Raw genomic sequence first — 12,026 nt, 5'->3', positions numbered from 1 at the left:
TGTTTAGTCAATTGTATAACCTATAATATACCACAATGTTTAGTCAATTGTATAGATGGGGTTGTCACATCTTTGTTTCATGAAACATGCTAACTTTCAATCATAATGAAAAATCTCAATTGACAGAAATGCACCGTCACATATTTTCTACTTGTCTATTTACTTTTAGAAAAATATATATATCAACTTGAATTTCTAAATTTTGAGTTGTATTTATAGAAACACTATTGAGACAATTAAAATTGATACAATTTTCTTTTTCGTTTTAGTTAAAATATTTTAGGAATAATAATCCAGCTACAGCGACCTAAATTTTGAATCAGCAATAGATTTGCACTTTGAGCCTTTTCATTGAACTTTCTCACACAATCAAAGAGGCCGCTTATATCCACGAATGGAGTGTCTTTAAAATATATTTAGAATTTTTTAATTCAATTTTTTAAAATTCTTGCAATTAGCCTAAAAAAAATGTACACGGGGATAAATAGCAACTCCAATTCCAAGTTAGTTACCAACAGTAAAGTTAGCTGGAACTAGAACAAGGGTATTGCACAAATAATATACACATGGCCAGGGTATAATCATTCATATCTAACAAAAAGAATGGTACAACGTTATATCTTTTCAGACCTAAATTCTTACTGGCTAACAATCAGGCTGCTATTCTGTATCAGATCGAACCCTGAGACTGCAAAAACTCCCACCACTCTGGCATGGCCAAAGGATCTGCAGCTCGGTCATCTGTCCCCTATTTGTACATCTCCAATTTTTCATTTCAACGATGCCGCCCATACAAAGCTAAACAGCACAACAATAGCATGTGATTGATCATTTATCTTCCTCCTCCGAATCAGACTTTGCGAAAACAGGTTCTGGCTGAGTATGTGAGTATGCCGGTGCAATGTACTTTGGATCATTTGCTGCAACATCAGCATACTTCAGAATAGCTTCTCTTGGATCTTCTTCCATCCATGTCTCCTTAATCAAACCTCCTTGCTGTAAGATGTAAAACAATCAATTCATTCCCAGTTCCAAAAACAAACAGATAGAACAAAAAGTGTTTTGAGTTTTGCAGAAAAAATGGACGATGGTTACCTTCATAAGATACTGGGTTAACAAACTTCCTTGACTGGTACCAACCCTTCCACCAAAGCCTGGTCCATTAATCGGGAGTTCGGGTTTGTGAGACTTGAGTGGGTCCTTGAGTATCTTCTCTCGCTGGCGCTTTCGGCTTGGTGCATCTCTAAATAATGGTAGAGCATGTGGGTTGTGAATAACAGGCTTGGCCTCAAAATCATCAACAGATTTTTTCCTTGGTGCACGTGCGACACAGACAAGAGCTCCTCTCTCACTTAGTGTTGGATCATACAGTACGTGCGTTCCTCCCTGGCTTTTATCTCCAGAAGTAGCAAATATCTTGACAAGGGAAAAAGAAAAGAATGTGGAACTCTATAAGTTATCAGCATTGTTTTAATTTGCAAAGTAGGAAAAACTTCAAAAATAAAAATAAATAATGCATCCTAATTTGTTTATAGAAATATCTACTTTCAATGAAAAAAAATAAAAGAAAAAAGAATGCCTTAGGCAAAAAAACAAACCCCAAAAACCCCTCTAAAGAAAGGGGGCCAACTAAGTAATATATTGTCCAAGGAATAATTTAAAAAGTCATGGAATCACTTGGGATCCCCGCACTATGTTATTTCTCTCACCCCAAAGGTTTCATAACAAAGGACACCCCTGCTAAACATAAAAATCAACCCTTCACTCTAAAAGGCAAGACGAAGTAGAAACTCCCCAATTGCCACCGTCAACATCCCTCTGGTGAGTATGTGTAAAACCAAACTCCAAGAAAATGTGATTCCACACAAACCTCACAGATTCGCAACACGACACCCTGGCAAATGGAGAAGAAACTCCTTGATTACACTGTCAACATCCCTCTGGTGAGTCTACGTAAAACCAAAATCCTAAGAGAAGCGATTCCACACAAATCTCACTGACTCACAATGCGCCATTCTAACTCCTAGGCGAAGCGATTCCACACAAACCTCACCGTCTCACAATGCACCATCCTATTGACTCCAACCCAGCATGGGAACACCAAAAATACTAAGTGCAAGCATTAAAATATTTACATGCGATTATGTGAGAGTAGAAAATTTTATATAATGAACTGGTCCATGCATGGAAAAATGTTTTAGGCTATATTGGGGATGTTAACATGGCAATCAACGACGGAAAGATGCCCTTACACAATGGGAAGAGGAGGGTCGATGTTCAGTACAAGTTGGGGTTAGATGCAGCAAGTGAATGCAATATCATAATATAGAAATCACGAGTATGTTTCAATGACATCATATATAGTGTGCTTTGTCACAGAAGGTCAATGACATGTCTACATCTTCCAGATTATACATAGTAAGCTCTTCCATGCTTCATAAGAAGGTTCTAATATGAATATTTCATGCGTTTTGCACATGTCATATACGGAGGAAAAATGAATATACCTGATTCAGCTTTGGGTGCCAAGCACACTGCACAACACTAGAAGTAGGGGATATTCCTACCCTAGAAATAAGTTCCAGCTTTGTTCTGTCGTAGAAGCAGAGCAGACCCCCCGTTTGGCTATCTTTCTCGACAGATGTTCCAGTCAGAAAGAGTTGCTCATCAGGACTAAATGCAATATTTGTTTGGGCATAGTTATTTGGGAGATTGTCAAACACCTTGAGAGGTTTTTTCATCTGGCGCAGATCCCAAACCTGAGAAGTGGAATATAGTTACAACTCACAGGTAGAAAGGAAGGCAAATGAACAACACGAAACAAGTGAAAGTAAATTCTCTAAGTTTACTGAAAACAGACCTTCAGCGAACCATCAAAGCTTCGGGACAGTAAAATTTTCCCATCACTTGAAAACTTAAGTGCAGTGATGTCATCTGAATGACTATTTTCAATGTGTATGTCAGGCCTACTTCCCCATCCAGGCTTAAGATTCCATATCTGCATACCACAGATGGCAAGACATGTTAACGTTGAAGAACAGACTAAACTAATGAGAATGCAAAGAAGCTCCATCTGGGGAAACAAGAACTAAAAAATAGTTCAAGCTTTGAAGTTAGTTGCCAAGAGAAATGTGAGTCAGAGTGATCGATACCTGAATGGAACCATCACCTATGCCACCTGCGATGCTTTTTCCTTCGCGATCCCAAGCACATGTTGTCACAGGAATTCTTCCTGGCCTAGCCAACTTTGGTTTGATAACCTACACATTGAATTACTGGCAGGCATCAGTGGAAGGCCTTGATTCAATATGTATCTTCACCAGCATACATCATGGTTTACGATTTCAATTTTTAATGGTAAATTGTGCAACGTTAGCTAAAAAACAAGGAACAACTAAATAATAATAGCTTGCAACAGGGGAGAGGAGGGGGAAAAAGAGGGAAAAATATCTAATTCTTTCCAGTTCCCTATAAATCTCTATTTAGCGTTAAACATCACACATATTAAAGATACAAACATTTCTTTTCCAGCACCTCCTACAAGCCAAGTGTATCAAACTAACAAATAATCCAACAGGAGAAAAACTTTCTGCACAACAATTATTTAAAGATGCTACAGGATTACTGGTACACATTGAAAAAATATCATGTTATTTAAATGCAACAAATTTAAAGAAAAAGGAAAACCTGCTTTTGACTCTTGAAGTCATTTACATCCCATATTCGCAGAGACCCATCTTCAGATGATGTCAAAATTGTCTCTTTAGTTTTAGGGTGCCACTCTCCACAAGTCAGTCCAGATATGTGCCCTTTAGTGTTCTTCAGATCACGTATATACATATCTCCCTTCATAAATTCTCCTAAAGTAAGTCCATCACGATCATAAATCTGAAATGCCAATAAGATAAATATTACTTAAATTCTAGGTGCTTCCATAAGCTCTGCTCATATAACAATTGAAAATCTTCATCCAGTACCTTGGCTTGAGCTGAGCCTGTCACACACAAAAAGCGGTCAGCTGTTGGACTCCAACTGAGATTACGGATTTGATGACCTTCAAATGGTTCCAACTGTCTGAAGGATTGCAAACGAGAATTCATCCCTTGAAAGTCATACATTCGTACTGTATAGTCATAACTACCAGAAAGAACTCTAGATCCAGTGTGGTCAACAGCAAGAGCAGAAACTACCTGTCAAAAATCATTCAAAATTAATATACAAATTTATGACATCTCCATCACTACCATAAAGCTGAGCCTCATGTTAAAAGGTAAATATGTACCAAAATCTAGTAACTATTAAGTTACTAACACTAAATGTCAACTCTTGTAATCCTATTCTTTATTATTATCAGTTTAATATTTTGCAGGGTGGTCCCTTCTACCCCTGCCTTTTGGGTGTATATCTTTGCTTCTTATCAAATATATGGTCTGAGAATAAGGAAGCCTAAGGCCTTGGACATCAATATTAAACAATCTTCTTTTAGGTTGGATGTTCTGATGTTTCTAAAACAAATATCTATATATCTACACTTCTCGATTAAATATGATGTTGCTGGTTTGCCACTTAGTTCCACAATCGTTTGCTCCATTGCTGTATTCCAAACAACAAGTAATACTAAAAACGCCATCCTATTCCGAAGAGTCTAAGACTCTAAAGCTTCTGAACATAATACAAGTCTTTGAGAAATTATTCTTGAAACATACACTATTCTGGGTCAGCAATAGTAATGGAACCCCTTGCTAAAAGCATATAAACCAAAAGACTAAAATGGCATATCATATCCATTCACCGTTCTCTTACTCTATGCTACATACATCTTGTTTCCATGTTCAAGAGAGGCTAACTTAACTAATAATATTTAAATTTGAATTGACATGGGAAAGGAAAAGAAAACAATCTTTGATTTGCACTCATACTTTCACCATAAACATCGCAAAATGGCTCATTAAACCCATGCAAAAGCCAAGCGGAGTCGGTGAATGCGAATAATAGTTAGAGATCAAAATTATTTAAGTAAAACCCAACTTCAGCAGCTTGACTAATTCAAGCTACCTTGATAACCACTGCTTGGAAACAAGCTAAACCTGAACACGTTGAGGGGCCAAAACCAGAGGCACTAAAAAAGCACAATTAAGTTCACCATTTCCTGATTTGAGCCAGTGGACAAACTAGCAAGAAGCTGAATAGAGTAAAAAATAGAGCAGTCCAAACCTTAGTATGACCCTTGAGCACGATCTCGTTGCTCTGCGGAATTCGAAACCGATTCTCCTCATATCCTTCCTCCTCCACGTCCGAATCCTCCAGATTTGATCTCGGCGGCGGAGGTGGTGGTCCAATCATTTCGCCATCGTCATCTGAACCCTCGAAAGCTGGCGGCGGTGGCGGAGGCCCAATAATTGCATCATCATCGTCATCTTCATTCAATTTCGACTCAACGGGCGGGCGTGGCGGACCAATCTTAGGACCATCACTGTCATGCGTGATCCCACTAGGCCCAGAATCGTTCATAACAGGTGGGTTGAGAGTTTTGGAAGTGCGAAGTGAATTGAGCCAGTCTTTAGAGGAGGAAGAGATAGAAGGAAGGGCATTGTCATTCTGCGAGGAAGAAGATTTTTCTGGAATACTCACAGAAGTGTTACGACGAGTAGTGTTATGGATGGCTTCGAGAGGGGTTTGCGCTTTCGATTGCTTGCCGAATGTAAGAGGGAATTGAGCTCTGATGCCATCGTATATCTCCGCTTCGTCCTCCATATTCTTCAGATGGAATTTTCTTTCGTTCAACCTAAAGACGATATCAGTTCGAAAGCGAAACCGCGTATCTACTTACCGTCGTCCGCCGTTAACGAAAGCTATAAACATTTGCACCGCTGGGTAGTAGTCTGCCCTCCGCTAAAATTTCATAAACTAACCCAATAAAGAAAAGTTGTGAGTGACCTATTTCTAAAAGGTCAATTGACATTTTTACCTTTCTCTATTAAAACCATAACTCAACTTTATGTTTAGTCTCTCTTCAAGCAACTTTTGAATCTATTCATTGCTATCGTTACACCCAAACATTTATTCTCAACCAACATTTACCATTTTGCATTAGATGATCTTGAATTGTATCAACAATAGGACAAAAAAAATCACTCTAGACATTGAATTTCATTCTCATTCTTCTCCACCAGCCTTTGAGGCGAAACTTCTTCTTGTCCTTCCTATTTGCTCAGATCTATCTTCAAAACCAAACGATTAGATTATAAGTAATTTGATTTTTTTTCTTTTAATATCAATCTTCGTCTAATGAAGTCTTCATGATTGTATAGATATTAAAAAATGACCGTGGAACTTGTACTAAAGGATCGTGCATAAGTATTAAGATATTGTTTAATTCATATACACTATTGTTTAGTAAATGTTGCCCGATCGTTTAAGACTTTATTGAACAAACTTCATGTGTAGTAAAATAAAACTCTTCGCGATCACTCAATGTAGCATTGAAAATCAATGGTCATGCATTGCATTATTGCACAATTTGGTGTGACATGGTGACCTTAAAAAACTATATGGGGGTCAGACTAAAGGATTGAAGGTGAAGAATTATATTACATATTTCGAACTAGTGAGCACCTTACATCAAAGACTGAACATTGATTCAAATATTTTTTATATACACATCAAGCTTTGTTACGATATAAATGTGCCAACTCCTCCAACACATATAATTGGTGATAAAGACCACATATTTTTTTAAAATGGTAGTGAAGCATCCAGAATGCCATTGTACATATCAATGGTCCTGAAAAAAACCATTAAAGTTGACATAGATTATACATATCAGTAGTGCGATCACACGATTCCAATTATTCCATCAAACAATATTTCTTTCGTGTCTTCATTGTACGATAATAGTGCACCATGTTACTTGAATGACGATAGGAATGAATTTTGGGAGGGTCAAATAGACCACCATATGATAACATCATCAAAATCCCTCGCAGTTACAACGACGATATAAGGGTTGGTCAGATTTTCTTTTCAAAGCATGACTTATCAGTTAAGTTATCCATACTAACAATGAGAAATAATTTTGACTATCGTGTAATAAAGTTGACAAAAAGTCTATTAACTGTGAGATGTTTGATGAAGGAATGCAAGTGTCGATTTCTTGCTACTAGAATGGATGAAAGTGATTTGTTCATAATAAAGCAGTATCTAAATGAAAATACACGTTCCCTATAAATTAGACTGGGTAATCATTGTCAAGCCAAAAGTTGGATTATCAGACACTTGATAAAGTCTAAATATCCAAATCATTGTCAAGCCAAAAGTTGAGTTATCAGACACTTGATAAAGTCTAAATATCAACAAGTGGATTGTACATACCGCCCACGAGATATAATTAAAGATATTTGACGAGATTGGGGTGTGAACATAATGTATGGAAGAGCTTATCGCACAGGAAAATATGTGTTGGTGTTTGCACGTGGTTTACCAAAAGGATCATGTGCTCTTGTTAAATCCTTAGAGAGTCATTGAAGGTTGCAAATCCGAGTACGGTATTCGAGGTTGAATCAATAATCAATACTTCATATATGTATTCATGGCATTGGGCCCGTGGTTAACAGTATCCACCTACATGAAAAATTGCAAAGGTATGTTGTTGATAGCAACTTGTATTGATGAGAACAACAACATATATTTAATTGTGTTTGTCACTATAGATGGTGAGAATGGTACATCTTGGTCGTGATTCATGACCAATTTAAGGGCATTAGTAGGAAGCCTTTTTAACTTGGTTATTATGTCTGGTCATGATTTATCTATTCCAAAATTTATATGGCTTGCTTTTCATGAAACATTTCATGCATTATATATAACCATATATGTAGTAATATGATAGACAGGTTCAAGAACAATAATATAATTCCACATTTGTATCTTGTTGTCAAGGCACATAGGATGTCTGAGTTCCAAAAATGTTGGGCTAAACTTGATCAATATCCTCGTGTGCAACATACCCTAATATATTAAGCAGACATTGGACTCCATAGATGGGCACACGTATATTAAGTTCGTTGCAGGTATGATAAGATGACTATTAATATAGTCAAATTTCTAAATAGGGTCTTAAAAGATGCACGTGAAATTCCAATAATCATGCTTTTAGAACACATCCACGAGTGGCTACAAAGTTTGTTCTACGTTTGGCGGACCTAATCTATGTCTTACACAACCATTGTTTTCGATATTGTAATGTCCTTAATAAAAAAATCCCAGGTGTTATCTAGAACATATAGTGCTTCGCTCATGGACATGTACACGGTTAACGTGAATAATAGATACTTGGGGGTATAGTTGATCTTCGGTCACGTACATGCACATGCATGGAGATCTCGTGCTCCCATGTAATAACTACGACGACCCTTCAAAACATCAATATTCAAACTTTATGCTAGAAATGGTTCACTGTCAAGTGTATCATTACTTCTTATGTTGAACCCATCTACCTAGTTGGTCATAGACAATAATGAAAACCACGACTAAATTTTGTGGACAACCAACTCCTACTGAAGAAGGTATCAAGCGTTGGTCAATGTCAACGGTTCGAATACCATCCATAGGTGTCACACCTCGTCCGAAAAGTCACTTTACATGACCAAGCGGGGCGTACCGCCTAAACACTCAACACGTATCTCCCCGTGAGATAACATGCTAAATCCCTAGTAAGTGGAAATACCTCAACAACCAAACTCAAATCAATTTGAACTTAGCCTCACTGCCTAGTTCTTAATGTTAGGTTTTACTTAACTCTTTTATCCACTAAGCGATAAGCACAAACACAAAACCACAAAATAATAACAAACAACTTCCCCTTACTAACTTTACAACATGTGATTCAAATACAATACAAGGCTCATGCTTTCTTTATAGCAAGACTTAAAACATAAACTTTAGGACTTCCACGCCTAGTACAACTTCTAAACACTTAGCTTACTCATGTTATCCTTATTTACTTGGCCTCAACGCCTTGATACCTAAGAAAGAAAAACTTAAATCATAAGTCAAATACTTAGTGAATGATGCTTTTAGAAATCTTTTTGGGGAAATACAATTCAATCAACAAATTCATTTTCATTTCCCTAAACAGGCTCACAACACCTCTTTTCATGAAAACATATAAATCACACATTAACTCTATTTATTCATTTTCACCAAGACATGAGATTCATTTCACCAACATCAAGCCATATAGACCTGAGATTCACTTTCATCAACATCTGACTCTAGACTTGGGATTCCTTTCACCATAATCTCTTGTGAATTTTTCTGGTTCATTTCTCGTTGCTTAAGTCATTCACTAAACGACTTTATTCATTATATGCACACGTACGTAATAGTTATTATTCAATGATAGGAACAAAACTAATGGTTTACTCACATACTAATAATTTTTATAAATAATACAAGTTATTGTGGCCTTTTAGGTAAAATAATGGAGTCAAAATGCGCGATAAATGATTAAAACGTGTAGCTTTTAGTGCAAAATTAGAATATCAAGAAAATTCACCTTATATAAGTCATTACGCCTGACTAACTATACTTTCCAGTGTTTCCTATGCATGATGGAGAAAAGAAGAAATGAAGCGAGGATTAGATACATTAACTCAACGATAAGGAGCTGCATGTCGAGTCGTAAGGCAAGATGCCAACACATCATTATGCGAGATGATTCGCTAGAAGACAAGAGTGGTAGTTGGGGCTGATGTGACAAGAAACAACTACTTTCTGAGCTGACATTTGTAAGCAAACAATATTGTGTAGCATAGGCAAGGACGGACGTACAACATAGCATAATTAATTTTATGCCTAAAGTATGTCTGTGAAAGAAGCCAACTCCACCATGAACAAGATATCAAGGGGGGCCTCCCCTAAGGAGGTCTGCCGGTAAAGAAGAGTTTTGGAGTCCTTCACCATATGTAGTAGTAGTTTTTCCTCCACCTCTTCTCCAATCAATGTCTAAGTGAGAGCTTAGAGAGAGAAGTTCACCATCCATTCCTCCTGACTTGTATAAGAGTCAAGGAATGTATGATAATACATTCTACAACTCGACACATCTCTTTACTTTCCACTTTTGTATTTTGTAATGTCTTGTATGAATATTCTTATCTTTATGGCCGAGAGACCTACACACATCAGTACAATGCATGTTTTAATCCACTGTCTTTCTTTCATCTCTTAGTCGTCCATCTTGTTGAAGTGTTTTAAATAGTTTAAGTGTATGTTATGTATTATTATTATTATTATCATCATCATTTGGGTTTATAAATGACATTGAAATGCTTAATTAACTGAAAATAAAAGTTTTTCATCTTAGTCACTAAGATAACCCTATGCGGCTACTGCCTCACAAGTTTTGGTTAAGATTAGTGAGTTAGGTGAGTGATACAAATTGAAGAATGAATCAAGAAATCATAATTGAAGTAAATGAAGAAATTGAAAAGATGTAATGCTTGAAAATTGAAAAGTTATTTGACCAACTCAAAAGTCATAAAATTAAATGTCTAAGAAATTATGTACTTATGTGTTTTCATTAATTATGGTAGTTGAAAGGGCATAAAATAAAATGTTGTGACCTTTTATTTCATATTTTAATTACTATAAATAGGGTTGTAATTTTCATATTTAAAAAAACAAGATTTTGGAGGAATGAAGTCTGAAAATTTTAAAATGTAGAATTTTGTTCTTGTGATAGATAGATGAATATTTGGAACATGCAAGTGAAATTTATATACCTTACTTGTGGAGTGCTTTGAAGATCGAGGGTTGATGGGAGTTGCTAACTTTGTTCGATCCTTGGTTTCTTAGCTCACCTAAGTAACTCAATCTAGCCTACCTTAGGGGTTGATATTAAATTGGTTCTGGGGCTATTGAGGTTGTGTTCTTTGAGTCTTGTTTATAACATGGTTTTTATATCCAATGCTCAGTGTTTCATATTGGTGAGTGTTTTGGATCTTTATTGTGAAATTTTTAATACGCATTAAAGGTTAATTAATTGAGACTCTAAATTAAGTTATTATTGGAATTGTTTTTGGTTGATTGCCTTTGGAAGGCCCCTTTAGCAAATCTTGAAGGTTTAAATGATGAATTTTTTCCATCAAGGTTGAATTGGTTTCAACCTAAATTTTTAAGATCAATTGAAATTTTTTATTGTAAGCTAAAAAGTATTTTGTTTGGCAAATCTCTCAGATAAGAGATTATACTACTGGACATTCGAACATGAATTTAAGAGCTTGCATGTATTTAAGGTTATGCATTGATGAAAACTAAAATGCATAATATGACGTTGATGATGATTATGATATTATGTTGATGATGATGACTAATATGTTTATGATGTTCATGATACATGATATATTAATCACATGATTAAGGATGTTATGATTAATATTCATGCAATGTTTATGATGATGCTACATGCTATGGATAGATGTTATGTAAACTTTGTCTATTAAGGTTATATCCACATGGGAGTCCCTCGGGATCACCACATTTTCACAAATTTATGACAGTGTGTGTCGACCATAATACTGTCATGTTATGTTTATGAGTGGTTCGACGAGATCACTATAGCCCGATACATAGGTGTTCCTTTGGGTTCATCGATAAATGAGAGTGTTTCTTCAGGATCACTAGATTGCGTGTGTTCCATCGGACAAACGATAGTTTCGGGTACCTCCTCACGAAGTCTTATTGAAAAGTTACATACACCTAGCGTAACTAGTAGTGAGTCCCTTATTGGGTATCTTTTATATATTCATTATTTTCTATGTTTAATCTTTCAAGCAAAAGTAGATGATTCAGGAATCTGACGAGTGACAGGAAAGATCCATGGTTTTAGAAACTTTATTTAAAGTTGTCTCATATGTTTATCTTTATTTCAAAAAGAAAATTGTTAGTACCCACGAGTCACATTTTAAAATTTTTTTTATTGGTTTTGTTAATTTTATGTCTTTCGAACATTTATTTAATACAAATTT

General features: G+C 36.0%; 1 protein-coding gene across 1 annotated transcript; it reads right to left on the bottom strand.

Moving 5' to 3' along the window:
• Positions 1-460: 460 nt before the first annotated feature.
• LOC101205301 (WD repeat-containing protein 70) lies at positions 461-5,915 on the bottom strand. The gene is made up of 8 exons (XM_004151958.3): positions 5,215-5,915; positions 3,978-4,190; positions 3,688-3,888; positions 3,153-3,260; positions 2,861-2,998; positions 2,508-2,759; positions 1,096-1,416; positions 461-996 (listed from the first exon to the last, which is right to left on the bottom strand). Exons 1-8 carry the CDS (start codon positions 5,752-5,754, stop codon positions 829-831), a joined length of 1,941 nt encoding a protein of 646 aa, XP_004152006.1. The 5' UTR covers positions 5,755-5,915; the 3' UTR covers positions 461-828.
• Between the last annotated feature and the right edge of the window lie 6,111 nt (positions 5,916-12,026).

Source organism: Cucumis sativus, chromosome 3 (genome assembly GCF_000004075.3).
Source record: "Cucumis sativus cultivar 9930 chromosome 3, Cucumber_9930_V3, whole genome shotgun sequence".
NCBI classification, from domain to species: domain Eukaryota; kingdom Viridiplantae; phylum Streptophyta; class Magnoliopsida; order Cucurbitales; family Cucurbitaceae; genus Cucumis; species Cucumis sativus.
Note: the sequence above shows the minus strand (reverse complement) of the source record. Positions and strands in the feature narration are given on the sequence as shown.